General features: G+C 41.8%; 1 protein-coding gene across 2 annotated transcripts in view; it reads left to right on the plus strand.

Annotated features, from left to right (window-relative positions):
• SKA3 (spindle and kinetochore associated complex subunit 3) overlaps window positions 1-17,534 on the plus strand; it is a 627,619-nt gene that overhangs the window by 189,232 nt on the left and 420,853 nt on the right. For both annotated transcript variants that reach the window (XM_086935202.1, XM_086935203.1), the window contains exon 7: window positions 11,016-11,191. In XM_086935202.1, the coding sequence (XP_086791328.1) occupies window positions 11,016-11,191 (176 nt within the window). The remainder of the gene's footprint in view (window positions 1-11,015; window positions 11,192-17,534) is intronic.

The raw sequence follows: 17,534 nt of genomic DNA on the forward strand, positions 1-17,534 counted from the left end.
AGGGTGGTGGAGGTCGCCATGCGAAGGGAAAGTGAACAAAACACTTACCTTGCGCTCGGGGCATCACTGAGTTGGCGATACGGCGAGTGCAAGGTATGTGATTTTATTTCATTCTTTTTTTCCACTATCTCATTGTATGTCTCCTTCCACCCCCCTACCCCCCTTGTCTTCACCCTGCCTCACCGCGCCTACGTGATCAGGCTACAACTGCCCCAGGCCCACTTTACTGTAGCCAACGACAGACTGGGGCTCTGTTTGGGTCCCCTAATATCCCTTCCCAACAACCTTTAGGTGGCGGATTTCCCACCACGAAAAGGTTATCGGAAAGGGATATCCAAATCACAACGGCGGTGCTTGCCTCGTCACTACCGCCATTATCGGACACTGCTCCGACTGCCACCGGATCAGGATCTCTGATACTGGCAGAGGCGGCGGCCTGTCGTCCGACAGATGTTGGTATGACCGCCAGCAATGTAATGCGGCGGTCAGACCAAAGAGCTGTCGGTAGTTGGACCGCAACCAACTGTTTGTGGCGGACCCACCACTATGGTAATGAGACCCTCAGTCTCTTCAGGTATCGTTTCTGGTATTCGAACTATTGAATCACTTCTCTGATTTTTATTTCCATACCTTTCTGGCCATTCGTCTTGTCAATTGCTTCTCCTTATTCCAGTGCTAATTCCTTTGCCTGGATCTTCGTCTCTCAAAGCTGCATTTGAAGCACTTCCTCATACTGATTTAATCTCTACCTCTCTTTCATTTGTGATCTCCACACCACTCTGGGTTCAAGTCAAGTCAAGCAAGCTTTATTCGATGATTGTCATAAAAGCATAAAATCCATATAGAAATACAGTTAAAACAAATAAATAATGTTAAAAATGAACAAATTCTTTCCCTTTAAAATTTAGGAGATATAATACTAATATATTTACATAAGGAATTATTTGACATTACCTCAAAAGGGATTTGATTAGCACCAGGGGAAAAGTTAATCTATTAACAAACTGCTTCTGATAGTCCATGACCACCCCAAAAATGTTGCCATAGCTACACATACAGTCATATTTGTACAGGTACATATTATTCTAACTGCAGCCAGGCCGCTATCCGTACCCAGCAACCTGCACATTGGGCGTAGCCATGTTCGTCGTGGGGCCGCATACGCTGGACATTCAAATAATAAGTGACCAACAGTCTCTGATAGCGCCGGGCATGCTGGACAGCCGCCTTTGTCCCCCCCTAGACCATTTGCTAGTAAAAGCCCTTACAGGTAGGGTTCCAATTCTCAGTTGGAAGTAAAGTTTTCGATCTAGGGGTTTTGAGATAACATCCCAGAAATCTTCCAAGTTCGGTCCCTCCTTAAAGTCCATAAACACACCGGTCAATGAACAAGGAGCTGAGGTCCTGAAGATCTTAGCAGCCACAAGTTTCCAATACTGGTCCTTTAAAAACTTCTTGGGTGGGAACCTTGCCATGTTGGGTCTTCCCACTTTGGGTTATTTCCAGTACTCGCTCTTGATTTTCTGTCCACTGTTGTTCACCTGTTCAACAATACCATAGGCTTCTGAACTGTAACTCAAGTGTAATTTTTGTTCAGTCTGTAAGGCTGTGAAGATCATCTTCATAACTTTGTTGTTGAAGTGCGTTCCTCTATCTGTCTCAGGAGAAATCAGCGTGCCGAACCTGGGGATCAATTCACATATTAACTATTTTGTGTGTATTCATGGTAATATTGTGTCTTTAAAAACAAGTTGCCTGGTACACCAGTCTCCCACCTGCTGACATCCAGATATGATATGCATTTTTCTCACATCTTTCCAACTGTTCTGCTTCTGACACATTTTCCTGCACCCTCTTCAGTTCATCCGACTTATCAGTGACTTTCATCAACATGGTAAAAAAACTCTCCTCTTCAGACGCTCATGTGAAAACTCCATTAAATAAACAGGTTAACGGAGCTCAGTATCTGGCTACTAAGTCAGAGTTTTGATTGCCCATGGCAACCAATCCGCTTCCTCCTTGATGTGGTAAGCACTTTCTCCTGGCAACTGTAGTGTGTCCAGTAGGTTCTTGACGTGCAACTTGTTTTTGATGGGGGTTTTTTAGAATGTAAGACAGCCTCGCTGTTACCACAACTGTCCAAGATCATGACTACACCAAACCCATATTGGCTGTCAGTAAATATGGTGACTCTCATTGAGCAGTTTAAACTGCAGGCTCTATAATGAGCAATCAATTCAGCAACTGGAGCAGCGAACACTGTTTGAAGCCAGGAAGCTTTAACCATATCATTTATGGTGCACACAGCATTTGCTGCTCTGAGTGTGATATCTTAACCTCTCAAACATGAGCCATCTATGAATAACACATGATTGAGCTCAATCTGGGGTTCATCCTTAGTGTCAGGGCGGAGTTTGGTGCACAATTCCGTGACAGCTAGACAGTTGTTAACTTTCATCTTAATTTTCACCATTTACAGGTAATAACATTGAAGGGTTCAACACTGTGCAATGTTTTAAAACAACATTTTTAGAGAATAAAATATTCTGTCAACCTATTATGGGTCATGTATTGAGTCTTTGTTCTGACTAGTAGCCGCTCCACAGAGTGAGGGGCCATGACAGTTAATGGGTATCCCATCACTATATTCTCGCTCTTTTCCAGACTAATACTTACCTCAGCAACTGCTTTTAAGGCAACCGGGAAGTCCTGCGGCTACAGGGTCAAGGGCAGTAGAAAAATATGCAACAGGTTTTCGAGATTTGCAATGTGTTTGTCAAAACAGAGAGAGCGCACCAATCTCTCTCACTGAAAAATAGTGTGTACTCGTTTGTATAATGTGGCATTCCTAGTTCCTGGTCGCGAAATATTTTCTTGGAATGCTTTTGTACATTAATTGTCCCATGGAATTGCATCAGACACCTCTCTGTATCTCATCTCAGTAGAGGCGTTGCCTCCATGGAAAAGTTTGGTATCCACTGCCTACAATAGCCAATCATTATCAAAAACATCCTGATTTCCTTCTGAGTTCGTGGTGGATTCATCGGCAAGATTGCCTCTACTCTTTCTGGTGACACTTTTCTAGATCCTTTCACAATGATGTGTTCCTGATATTTAACTTCTTTTTGACAGTACTAACAGTTTTCCTGGAGACACTTTGTGTCTGTTCTCAGCCAGGTGAATCAAGAGTGCAACGTTGTGATTGTTACATCCATTTCTGTGTTTCTGAGGCCACAAGCAAATCATCTTTATATTGAATAAGAGTGGATCTGTGTGGCATTACCAAGGTCTCTAGATTCCTTTTTAAAATCGGATTAAAGATAGATGGACTCTGTTTATACCCTTGTGGGACACAACACCATGTTAATGTTTTCTGCTGGAAGAGAAAATAAAATAAAAATTGTCTCTCTTCATGCAATGGCACTGAGAAGAAAGCCTACCATATCAATCCCGATAAACCATTCTGCAGTACATGGAATTTGAAACAGTATGGTGGCTGGATTCGGTACCACAGGACAACAGGGCACTAACATTTTATTTATTTTCCTTAATTCCTGATCTATCCTATATTTTCATTGTGTTTCTGTAAAACCATAAATTGGAGAGTTACATGGACTTCCCATCAGTTTTTTCAGGATTCCTATCTGTAACATGTCATCTATCACTGATTGTATTCCTGTAATAGTTTCTGGGGTCAAATGGTACAGTGGTGTTCTAGGATATGTAAAATTTGGTTAACTTTAGTTAGTCCGATGTCTTTCCCTGTAAAATCCCAAACTTTGGCATTCACTGTTTCTCTCATATCCTCAGTTTAATCATCAATGCTTAACAAAGGAAATAGTCCTGCCTCGGTTTGCTGTCGGATCAATTTAAAATCTACATCCTCATTGTGTATTTGGAATGCTACACCATCCAGTGTACAGTAAATTGTGCAGTTTAACTTGCACCACAAATCTCTCCCTAAAGGGGTTCACTGGACTTGAATCACAAACAACAATTTGATGCTTCACTTCCAAGGATCCTATTTTTACTGGTACCCTGTCAGCAACTGGATTTTGAATGTATTTATTAGTTACTCCTACAACTTGGATTGCTTTCCTCTAGGGGGGTAAGTCTAGAACTTCAACTGTTCTATCAGTGGACCGGGTAGCGCCAGTAACAATGTGACATGATACGGTGTGGCCATAAACCTCTGCATCTACATATGGGCCACTCGGTCTACCTCTAAGACTGAACCATGCATGCCGTTTTTATCCTCTCTCAGGCACCATCATTGAGAATTTTCTGTACCAGAACCATCAGTCGCAAATAACTGGAATTATTGCAAAGTATTCTGGTTTGGGTTCCAGAATTTTGGCATGGCATTCTGAAATTATTTCTTATTCATTGTTGGCATCTGTTTTAAATTAAATCTAGGATTCCCCATCTGTGCAGGTGGAATTGGCATCATTGGGATCTGTCCCTGTGCTGACATTTGCATTCTCTGACCGGTCACATTTTGCATTTGCATACCTTCTGGCATTTGTATATTTCCTCAAAGATTTTCAGGATTATAACGACATTCCCTCTTCCAATGTCCCTATTTTATGATAGAAGTGACAAGCGAACACAAGGAGATGATGGACGGAGCGCTGAAACTTTTCAGACACTCACCCCAAGTCACAGACCGGGGTCGAATCCATCATCATTCTTTAGCTCACTTCGCCACCCAAGTTCAGACACAGCTATATGCAAACCAGTCTTGACCCTGTGCCTCATGGGAACAGTCCAGACCGAATTGCCAAGCCACGTCTTCCCTGGACCGGAAACAAGCATCCTGGGACCGGTTTTGGGCTAACAGCCCTCATCAGCCAGGCTGGCAAAATGAGTAAAGGAGCGACGTCTGGGCATACCCTGCCAACGTGGGGCAAACAAAGCAAACACAAGATGAGACAAGCGGTAATCTTTTTCATAGTGGCAATATCTGATCCAGATCCTGTAACCATAGGAACACCTCTACCTCTTCCATATGACATGGGCATTCCTCCCTGAAAACCTGATTGTGGCATCACAACTTTGTGCATATTTCCTTGATTTCCTATAAAAGAAGGGTTTCGAAAACCTTTCTGAGCCAGCTTTGCCTAAGCCAAGATGAGTTTTTCTTACATCTTTTTCTGCTTTTTCTAACTCATCAATACAGTTTTTAGAGTATCAGGATTTCATTGAGTGACTTTATCTGCCAGCATATCATGCTTTGGGTTATGTGCGAACAGATTTGGCTTCAGCCCTAGTACAAACTGGGACACAAAATTCCCCATATCCTTTTCCTCACGATATTCATGTCCTCTAAACTGCTGAAATACCGGCAACAATCTCTCGTAATATCCATGTACAGTCTCCTTTGTCTCCGGGGTAGTTCTTTTAATTTTGAGACAATCCAGATCTTTCTGAGGCACTCTGTCCTTCAAAAAGGTAATAACCGCTTTATACTTCTTCATCACTATAGGAGATGGTGCATTTGACCCAACCACTCTCACTGGTTCCTCGCTAGGCCACTGCACTGCAGTTTTACATTCAGCCCATAAATTGGCACGCACTACAATGTCAAAAAACGTAGTCGGATCCATCCACAGCACCTTTGAAATCTTGATGAACCTTTCCACTTGTGCACACCACCTCACCGGCTTGTCTCTCAATTTAGGATAATTGTTCGTAATTGCAGCCAAATCACCACGGCTCCAAGAAACATGAACATATGTTTCTTCTGCTATTTCTCTAACAGTGAGTAAGCTATTGCTTCTCCCCCACTTACTTCATCTTGCTTCCCTGCAATAGATACTTCTCTCTTTTTCATCTAATGTTTATTGGCCATTTGATTTCTAATTTCTCAAACTCACCGTACCTGTGAATGGACTTAACCAATTCTTTTACATGCAATCATAGTCCTGTAATCGCCATATTCTCCACTGCTAGGTCATCTAATTGGACCTTTTAGCATCTATGTAGAAGCACATTTTTTGTAAGATCTTTCTCATATTTCTGGACAAGTTTAGTTAATATGTCATGAGTTAAAGCAGCTCTCCTTGTAACTTCCTTGCACAGGTACATTCATTCTTTTCTTTGATACTGTTTTAAGTGTTTGAGCTCTAGACACCCCCTTAATATTTCTGGCAATTCAACGTTCAAGTTGTGAGATATTTATAGGCTTTTCTTTTTTGATCTCTGCTTTACTGGATCCTGCTGTTTCCTCAAATTAAGCCGGAATATATCCTTCCTCAGTCGTAACTATTTCTTTCGATGAGATTGGGGCTGTAAGTACTTGCATCCCTCCATCTATAAGGCCTTGCACTGTTAATGGTGGCTTCCAGGCAATTATCTGTGAGTTCTGGGAAGTTGTGACAAATAGTTACCCCTCTGGTAACTATTTGAATCTCTAGTCTTGCTTTTACAAGCGGAGGTACATTGGGTACCACCCGAGTTACAAAGGGAGTACTAATAACATACTGGGGCTACACTGGGCACTATGGCTGTAGAAATCGCTGTTGAACAGAAATTTATGGTCGAGTTACTACTAGTGAGGTGATTTGCAATATCTGCATGGGTCATTCAATTTGGTAAGCACTCGGCCGTACTGGAGCTGTTGTTACTATAGAACTAGTATTAGTGCCTGAGCCACTCTGCTCTGCAGGGGTCATGTGTGGTGGAGGTCTCAAAGTCAACATCTGTTCCAGTATTTCAGCTCCTGAATTAGTATCTGACTCATCCTCTTCCTTCATACTGGAATATTTGCCCTGTCCCCTCTTAGCAGTCTCGGAATCAAGGACTGGATATAATGTAGCTTTCCTCTATTCACCCTGTTCTTCATCCCACTGGGCATTTGTGTAATTTTTTGCTGCCCTACTAGTCCTCCGCTGGTATTTTTCCCCTCTCCTTTTCCCTGGCCACTTTCTCCCATGCATTAAAAGCTTCATAATGAAGGGTTCTAGCAGTAGTTGGTTTCATCTCATGCAATTTTCCTTTCAAATGATCAAGAATTCTGGTGCTGAATGTCCCATATCTAGGAAAACTCAAAGCGTCCTCCTTTTCAGTAATCCTTCTCCATTGGCAAAGCCAAGCTCATTTATTTAGCCCATGTTTGGTAGTCGTTATGGATGCAGGCGTACCTTCAGGAGGCTCCTCATTACCTTTGCATACTGGAATAGTAACATCCCCTCTCACCAAACTTTTAAGCTTTTATGATGACAATTTAAATCTGAAACAACACGATTTATCAAATGTTACGAATTTATTTTCGTATACCTCAAAATTCTGCTAACCCAATTTAATTCCGGCTGTTATTTCCAGTCCTTTGAGTTCAAACCCAAGATTCACTTTTGGTGCACCAATCCCAGCGGGACACTGCTACTTCACCAACCAATCATAGCGCGAAAGCACACCAACCGACCAATCCCAGCACAAAACACTATGACACACAATCTCACGCCTTGCAGAGCCTCACTCTCCCTTTCAATTTTCTACTTACCTACACAATTAATTTTCATAGACTCTTAAAACTGTTTGTTTCCTCTTACTAAAGATATAAAGTTTCGCATTCATAAAAGAATCTTTTCAACATTTGCTAGTGAAATCTCCCCTAACGTGAAAGCGCTCATATAAATGCAGTTTTTTGCGCTATTAGGTTCAACTAACACTAATCAATATTAATCAACCTCAACAACTTAATATCCCTATGTTACCAGTGTAGGCGATGATACCTCACACACCGCACCTCAAATTCTCTGCAAACAAGTTTTCAATTATTATTTTATCCCGGGATCTTTTAACTACAGCGAGTCCAAAATCTTCTAACACTGTTTTCAACCACTTGTTAGACTATTTTTCCTCACCCACTCATTCTAATTGGCATTCGTTCAAACTAGAGTAAGTACACAATCACAACCACAACATATTTCCCCTATTAAAACTCACGCCTTCAAATCGCAACCTCCTACGAGTACCGCTTTGCCGGATCTTCAAGTTCTGGACATTGGATTCAGGAATTTTTATAATTATTGTCTGGGTACTATTTTATAGCTCCATTGTTTGGAAACCTAATATAAATTTCCACAATTTATGTCACTTTAAAACTTACTTGGAGAACCTCGAAGTTCAGCACTTTTCTAGATCAATTAATCTTTCCCGCCATTTTAGAATAGAGCTTTACACAACAAAGACATTACAAATTGCATTTGATGTTCAGTCAATAAAGAGCGGTTTAGTGAAGTTTAAAAAGTTTATTTTCTCTTTTTAGTAGATTAGTCTCTATTTTTGTTCTTTTGTTTCAAATTAGTGGCAAATAGATTAAAAAAATAAGATTGGCTATAACAAGCATAGAAATTAACAGCGTGTTCCATTCAGAGTATAGTCCTTATACTAAACTAAAAGTCCTAACCTAACAATAACCCATAAAGAGTTCCTTCTGGAAAAGAGCAAGTAGATTTTTGAGCAATGTCAGATAACTAATGGATAGATCGAACTCTCCATAAAGGGTAATACTTGAAACTCATCCGAGTTCTCTGAACAATTGCAGTAGCAATTGTCTATGCAGGTGAGAAGGAGGGAATCACAGCTGTAGATATGATCAACATAAAAACAAAGTCTCCTCACGAAGCGTAAAGAAAACAAAGAATTCCCTGTAAGCAGTTGCTTTTGGCAATTGGGGCTAGCACAGCAAAGTGCTAAAGTGCATGGCAGGGTAGTGGTGCATTGACTACTCTAGATGAGTGCCTCACTAGCTAGGAACAAGTACTATATAGAAAGCAGCTAAACATGTTGCAGAAACAGATGAATGTGTCATCGGTGTCGTTGGTGAGAGATCTTTTGATAGTCGTCGTCTTAGTCCTTGATTCCCATGGTAAACGTTCATGTCAGCATGAAGTCAGTTAGAGATGGCTACAGCATATTACAAAAAGTTACATCTATGGAAGTTCTCATGAGAACCTTTTGCAAGCCTACTCTGTTAGCTGTCCTGTGTCCCATCGTATAACAATGAGCTGATCTATGAAATTAAACATTTCAATTTGAGTATGTCCTGGTTAGATCACAAAATGTAAGCTGCGGCAAGCCTTTTCTTTTCATTAATACACTTTATTATGTATATGTGGCAAAGAATAAAATCCAAATACAGTGAAGTCAGATGATGTGAGGAAAGAAAGAATACATTTTTCAGGAAAAAGCACATTTCACAAAAAGTCAAGCCCTAGAGTTCGAATCTAACTTTAAATCAATATTAGATGAAAAGCATTTATTTTCCTAAAGGGATAGAATAGAATAAAAGAATAGTGTGGCCTAGTAAGTGGAGAACGATAGAAATGAGTTTTCTGCAGAAAATAAAAAATGTTCACGTTTACATTTTTAATAAAGGCACATTTTGTAATGTTTAATTTACTATGCATTTTTCATGTTCATATTTAGCGTGCATATTATTGTATGATGTAATTTTCATTAAAACATTGTACTTTCATGTCTTATATGCTCACTGATGCAACAATAAAACAAATGTAAACATAAAAATGTCTTTTGCCAGCTGGAGCTTTGAGAGACAGCATGTTATGAGCAACTTTTAACTGTATGGAGCACTGGAACCACATCCCACAGGAATTATCAGTTTTTAGGAATCTAGGAGCTGCACCAAACCATAAACAATCTAAACATCTTGGAATCTATAAACTGACTTCACAGCACGCTGGGAAGGCAGCAGATTTTGCTTTGGCACAGGGTCCAGAAGTTAACTCCTCGAGTATTACAGTTTCACTGTTTGGGAATACATCACACTCTTTCTCAGAGCTGATTCGGTCGTGCATCTGGCACACTTGCGCTACAATCAAAGGATTTCAAGGAGCTGCTGACACAAAGACTGAAATCACCATTGCGTTTCCTGGAGAATCACTACTTTCCCTCATGCAGGTCTTCCTTGTACTTCCAGTGGGCAGCCTGAACTGATTAGAAACACTGGCTTCACAAGCTTGTTGTGAGAGCACATGTGCTCTCTGCTTTTAAATAGGTGATCCCTCCTCCATTCTTGGGTGCTTTATCAGTATGGTCTAATCAGTCTTTGCAAATGGATTCCTCAGTTTAGTACATCCTTCTGAAAAGGATTGTTTACGGCAGTGCACCCTGGGGTTGTATTTTCTCTGTCCTTGGATTCGGGTCACGAAGGTTCTATTCTAGTTACAGGCAGTTCCCTTGCCTTCCCAGTCAAGAATGGCATACCCTAGCTTGCCCTGCAGGGGCATGGGTATGGAAGGCGTTAACAGGACTGATGCACAGGTGGATTGCCAAACTACATTTATGCCATGCTTTTCTGAGAAAAGTAGGACTCATTCAACCAGAGGGACGGGGAAATATTGCCTGATTTGCAAAGTTGGGGGGAGCTCCTCTATCTAGAACTGCCAGTGTGTCCATGGCTTTCATGGTAACCATTATCTGAGGTACATAGTGAAATGCATCTGAGTTACATATTTGATGGGTTTCTATTGAGAGCACAGCCTTTTGCTGGTGCACGATTTGTTCCAAAATAATGTCTCCAACAAGTAGCTCGCCAGCTACATGTAAGTAGTTCTCCTATGTGCAGCCCAACGTACTAAATTAGGTTAATGCTTGGATGAATTATCATAGGTATACCAAAATTAAAGTGTGAATTCAAGATAAAAATATGTGTATTTTAGAACTTAGAAGATGATGTTTGGAGAACAATGGTTACATTTTCAAAATATATTCTACCTTCAAAGTCGATAAAACCTTTCTTACATTACTTCTGAGAACCCTGCCTGATGTACTGAGTAATCCTCTCTGGCAGCCTTGCATGGGGAGGCCACCAATGTACTGGTGTCTGCTGTGGTCACTATATAACACTGGCAGCTCTGCATGATTTTGATCGAACACAAGTAGCTCTTATTACTGAAAAGGTTGAAAACCAGCTACAATGTCAATTCATAAGTCTTTCTTTTTTATTGATGTAGAATACACCCTATAAACCTGGTATGTTTGTATTTTAGACGATATTCGTTCTCCTTCGGTACCTGCCTTCTGTACGCCTGGCTTGAAAACTGCTAAGGAGGAAGGCACAGTATGTGCAGCAACACCTAAACGGGAAGACCCAGCCGTTTCCGATGACACGTCAACACCGTCACTTCCGCAGTTTGAAACCCCCTGGCTGAAAAAATGTGTCACAGTAAGTCATTGTTTAAAAACAGTTTAACAAATAGCGAAAGGTGTGCTTAATTTGTGCCGGAGCTTTCCAGTGCTCAGCATCGGCATTTATTTCACCAGGCCGGGTCTATGTCATTTTTCTCCTCCTGCAGATCGATGGCCCGGTAATTATAAACATAATTTTCCTGCTCTCCTGTTCTGTGGCTGCTGCCTGGTATGTTTCATGGGAAGTCCCACCCTGGTCCAGGCATACTGAAAGTGAAAGAGCGTGGTCATCACGTTAGTGATGTCACGTCGTGAGCAGATTGTGCCTGCCTTTCACAGAACAATAATTCATTTTCGGTAAAGAATGGCTGAGGGCGGGCTTTTGGCTGAGCTTGGGTACGGCAGGCTGGAAGTCTGCAAGACTGCTCATAAACATTCTACAAATACAACATCCAGCCAGTGGTCGAAGTGGGGGAAAAAAAGTAGGGGAACTGTGGGCGGAGAAGCAGAGGGCGGGAATAACCTGAGGATTGGATCAGTGGGCGTGGCCAAGATGCGCAAAACATCCCAATCTTTAGTATTTGTGTGGCATTTCACTGACCAGTTACAGCTTATTATGTTATGTAATTCAACCAATGGATACACATGATTATTTAAAGATTAATATGAGCTATTGACATTAGAAACATATTCAACTTTGTGAATTTATTTTAATCACAGAATGTCCCAAAAATGCTTAAAAGTGGAAGCACAAGCTATTTGTTTCTGAGCCATGGAGTTTCTGTCGTCAGCAATATACACAGAGATAATCAATTTTATGTGTGTAAATGACTGTATAGGAAATGTTACATAAGGCAAAGGACTACAAGGTGTAGGAGTCACATGATAACCATACTAGTAGACAGTATAGTTTAATAGTGATTGGTCTGGAGAAACACAAACTCAGAATTTAAAACTTAATACCATGATTGGGGGTTCTCTTTAAAAATCATTATTGATTTGTATCAAAAATAACACTTTTTGCAACATTAGGATAAGCAAAGGCTTAGGGAAAAAAACATAACGCTCTAGTTTATACCTTGCAGTTTGCATGCAGCTATTAGATGAAAGTTAGTAGCTCACTGTTCTTTGTTAGGATTTTAACTTATAAACTGCAAGTAGCAAAAGGATCTTACTGACCACAGCAGTAACCCACTGACCTATTTACAATATGTGCACATTGTGATGGGCCTGGTACATTTTCTTTGCAGCAGGCACATTAACCCTCTGCGCTATCTTTCCATGAGTCAAAACTTCCACTAGACAAATCTCCGATCTCGCTCTAGGAAGAAGTTTATTCATCAGAGTTATCATGACATTTTTATTATTGCCGAAAATAGCTGGCGGCCAGGAAGGAGGCAGCAAGTGCTTTTAAAACCATAATATACTCCGCCCCCACTGAAAGTCAGCACCTGTTGCGGTCACACCAGTCGCACCACCCTAGAGCCAGCTCTTCTCAGGGGTCCTGTGACCTCAGTGACAGAGTCACTGTTGCTCTAGGGTCTGCTACTTCGTAGGCCTGCCCGCAAGACTGGAGGTGAACTTCAGTATGGATTGTGGTGGGCAAGCCTTCAAGGTGAACCCACACTTGCCACTGCAAGGGTCCACCTGATGGTGCTAATACACCAGGGCTTTTCTGGTGCCTTCTAGGGTCTGGCATGGGAATGTGCTCCCTCAGGAGAGAGGTCTGGGGGACTGTTCATGAAGGCTGAACCTGGTTCCCCAGTTCTTAAATTTAGCAGCTCTGCCCCCAGTGCTACATCTGCTCCCTCACTGAACACCTTACTGCCCCACTGAGCGAAACTCATACTGCCTTCAGCTACAATCCAATTTGACCTGCTATAAAAAACTGGATGCGACTCAATTCAAATTACACACTAGGCAAGAGCAATATGCTGCCTAAAAGAAAAGGTAACAACATCCTGGAAAAAGCAAACACTCATAAGGAATGAAAGATTTAATAAAGCATGTAAAATGTAAGCAGGAAAATGGTGAACTTAACGCTTTTAAAGTCATTATTCAGAAATCAACAAGTATTTTTGCCTGAAAAGTTAAGGACATAACTACAGGGCCCAGAAAGGACCCATTTCAATTCCACTGCTTATATGCTTACAAAACGTAAGCAGTATGATTTCAAAAGACCACATTTGTGAACACAAAGCCGCCATACACATTTTGTTTCCAATCCACCCATCAACCAGGTATTGCAGTACCTCCAGGCAGGGCCAGTCCTAGGATTTTCGGGGCCCTGGGCAAAGGGGAATGTGGGAAGCCCCTGAAATCTACATAAGTGACACCTTCTGATCTCGCGGAAGCTGCTTTGTGCAGACTCCACTTGGGCCGCAGCTCCTCCTCTCAGCCACCTCAAGCACCTCTTGTACAGCCCATTTCAAACTGAAGATGTGAGAATTGCTTGGGGGCTGAGTTAAACTTGTGTTGGCTAAAGTGCTGACAATGGGCGCCCTGCCGAGTCTCTGAACTGGCTGCCTGAGAGGTGTACCCTCCCCTAGGCCTTCCCACACCATCCCTTAGAGGCCCCAGGAGGGGGGGCCCCCCTCCCATGAGCCCGTTTGTGAAGCATTTCTTTCACTCTGATCGGCAGACATACACGAGAAGTGGGGTGTTAATTGAAAGACAAGAAAACAAAAGTAGCGCTTTACTGGCAAACTCTGTAAAGTGGCACTAATGTGTTGGGGTATGAAAAAAATGATCTGGCCACTTTAAGAACACTCCATCTTGCTTTATTTAATTATTTTCAGAGTTTGAACATTTTATTTCCGATTCTGCACTTTGGAATAGAAAAATGTCAAATCGGCATTTCCAGCAAAAGTGGTTTTTAGGTCGAGCCTGTCCATGCGCTTGCGAGAGAGCTTAACCATCGGCGATTGCATGCAGTGCCCGTGAAAAAAGTGCGTGCACTTCAAAGCCACCAGCCTCCCTCCCACAGCATCTGAAGCTGTGCGTTCTGCCTCAGGCATTTCTCCTCCCTAATTATTCACGGCCGGCCGTACTTTCACTTTCACGGCTGCCAGGCCGTGTCTTGCGTTTCTCCTCCCCCTTCCCCACAGCAATGCCAAGAGCTTGTTTAATAAAGCAACTGCTCCAACTCGAACTTTTCTTTCCTTTTTGTTTTAGCGTTGTACTAAAGCTCTGACAACCGGCATGAAAGTGCGCATTTAAATGCCAGCTATGAGCTTTGTTTTCACCTTACAGTTTGCTCTACATCTATTTATCCTTTCTGGTAAAAGCTGCCACTATTTCAATCTGTTGCCAGTATGAAATGTCCCTTGCGCTTTAATCCTTGCGCCATGTTTACTTTTAAAATTGAAGGCTCGTGCTCTCCTTCACGCTTCACTACACGCAGCGTGTTTGCTTTGGATTAGAAGGCTCGAGCTGGCCTTCGCGCTCCACTGCACACAATGTGTTTACATTTGATTATAAGGCACTGGCTCCCCTTCGCGCTTCACTGCACACTGAGTGTTTACTCTTAATTAGAAGACTCGAGCTGCCCTTTGCATTTCCCTGCTCGCGCTATGTTTGGCTTTGAAAAAAATGCTGTTTGGACACAATTAACTCGCCACTCCTCAGAGATTATCTCGATTAAAATACTTCAACCAATATGTATTTCACACATTGGAAGACAGTTCTTTTGATATGACAACCAAGCCAATATATATGCCTTTAACTTTACACACAATGATTTTTGAGTATTTAACTTCTGCCTTTCTGCAAGTTTGCTTAAACAGTCTGCTGAATATACTTTACACACGATTTTTGAGCGTTTAACTTCTGCCTTTCTGCAAGTTTGCTTAAACAGTCTGCTCAATATTTTCTAACCACTGCTCTTTCTGTCGCTTTAATTAAACAATTCAGTCCCGATTTGCTTAATCAATTCTGCTCAATATTGTATATATTTAAAGATTGAAAAAATGAATCCTTTCAGGTTTTACTGATGCAATATGATTTCATCCACACTTTCTTTGGCTCCAGCTTTATTTAAGTACTTGCTCAGGTCACGACTTGACAAATCAATTAAATATCGTGAGTGAATAAATTAATCACAAGTCTCTTTAAAATACAACAGTCTTTTGGTTTCCAGCAAGCAGTGCTTTACTTGTTGTGCCCTTCTGCCCTCTGTTATTCCCTTGTTTTTGTGCCCTTCTGCCCTCTGTTAGACTCGTTTTTTGTGCCCTTCTGCCCTCTGTTAGACTCGTTTTTGTCCCTTTCTGCCACCTGTTAGACTCGTTTTTTGTGCCCTTCTGTCCTCTGTTAGACTGGTTTTTTGTGCCCTTCTGCCCTCTGTTAGACTAGTTTTTCTCTTGTTTTTCTGCCCTTTGTTAGACTGCTTTTTGTGCCTTTCTGCCCTCTGCACCACCACAGCATCACTCAGCACAACCACATTATCACTCAGCAGCACCAGTCAGCATCACCACAGCACCACTCATCAGCACCACCGCAGCATCACTCAGCACCAATCAACACCACCAAAGCACCACTCAGCACCACTCAGCACCACCACAGCATCACTCAGCACCAGCCCAGCATCACTCAGCACCCTCTCAGTATCACTCAGCACCATCCCAGTATCACTCAGCATCACCACAGCACCACCACAGCACCACTCAGCGCCACCCCAGCATCAATCTGCGCAACCATTCAACAACTGGTTCAAATATGTTCTCTCAATGTTTCAAGCTTTATTACAAATGTCACAAAAATATGTTAATATTTCACTTCTGTTCTTGGATTTTCATCACAATTAAATACACTGAACATAATCTTCACAAAAGTTATTTACAAAAGTTTTTGCTATTGCCATTATAAATTAAAATTACTTTTATTTAAGTATTAATTATTTAAAAAAATTAAAAGCCATTGTAATTTGTAATATCAATACATCTAAGTCACGTAAATACAAAACATGTTGCATTACAAATGCTATAGGTATCACATTTGCGAAAGTTATAACTATTGGCATTGTAAATGACAAAGCTATTAATTTAGCTATTTTCAAAACCAACACATAAATAAAAAAAATTGTCATTTACAAGACCAATAGCTCAAACTTTCCTGAATGCGGGACCTATTGCATTGCAAATGCTTGTCTTTTTTGCATCCATTTCACAGGGGTACAAATAGACGACAGGAAGAGACGGTGAAAACCATTTCCTGATTCATGGTTTTCGGAAAAGTGAGAAGGAGTTAGACAGAACGAGAGGGAATAGGTGTAAGAAAGAGTGGGCAGCTGCCAGCGGCAGAGCAGAAGAGGACACCTTCCTTGTCTTGTCTGGGCAGGAAGTAAGAGACAGAGACCTTTTCTCTCTCTGCTCCCCGCCCGTCCACGAACAGACTATTTCGGACGTCCAGGGACGCATGTTCATAATAAAAAAGTAGGGGAACGGAAGCTACAGAATTAAAGAAGTAGGGGCACGCTGCGCCCTGCCGTTCCCACCCACTTCGACCACTGCATCCAGCATGAGTGAAAATATACGAGCATCGGTGCAGTCAATACAGGTATAATTTTGATATATTAAATTTACTTGATCCACAAAAGCAACGAGAGCCTCACACACAAAAAATAGATAACATAACTATATGGCATTTAGGCACGTTCTTCTAATCTCCTGTCACTCGTGCTGAGGGCCTGCGCTTTAGATTTATCGTAGGGGCCACTGCTGTCCTTCCACTTCATATCTCTTGCCCTGCACTTGGTCCTCTTTCAGTGCCACGGTTAAAATGTAACAGCTTCTCAATGTTGGGTGTTGTTTTTAAATATGCCCAGTTTTCCTTTTCACTTAAACATGTAATATGCATACCATATGATACTACACGGTGGAGGCAGAAGAGGGGTTTCTCACTCTCAATTTTCACAGTCTACGTCGACCTCGGCCTTTTACTGAATATTTGTGACATATTTGAAACTCTGGGGCCCCTCATCACATTCTGCTGGGACCCCAATATTTTGGTTCTACACCAAGAGATCACTCCATAATTCAGAACTCTCATGAAGGTTGTTGTTCGACAGCATCCTCTGGAACACGGACAAAGAACCGTTACTGGGTTCTCACCTTCTGTGGCTATAATATAAACCTCACCTGGGTGACCAGATGTCAGGTGCCCCACAATAGAATAGAATAGAAGCCATTTGTAAAGCGCCTGGTTACTCAAAAACAGAGTGTCCCCGCGCTGAAAACTGCAATAAGAGCTCAGAGGAAAGAACACAGGTAGGTCCAAACAGGGCAAGGGAGGAAATAATAATGAAGTGCGAGGGAATAGGAACGTTTTGAGTTTCCCCCGAAACCTGATTTCGGAGGGTTCCATACGGATCTCGAGTGGAAGCT

Source organism: Lissotriton vulgaris, chromosome 8, assembly GCF_964263255.1.
Source record: "Lissotriton vulgaris chromosome 8, aLisVul1.2, whole genome shotgun sequence".
In the NCBI taxonomy this organism is placed as follows: domain Eukaryota; kingdom Metazoa; phylum Chordata; class Amphibia; order Caudata; family Salamandridae; genus Lissotriton; species Lissotriton vulgaris.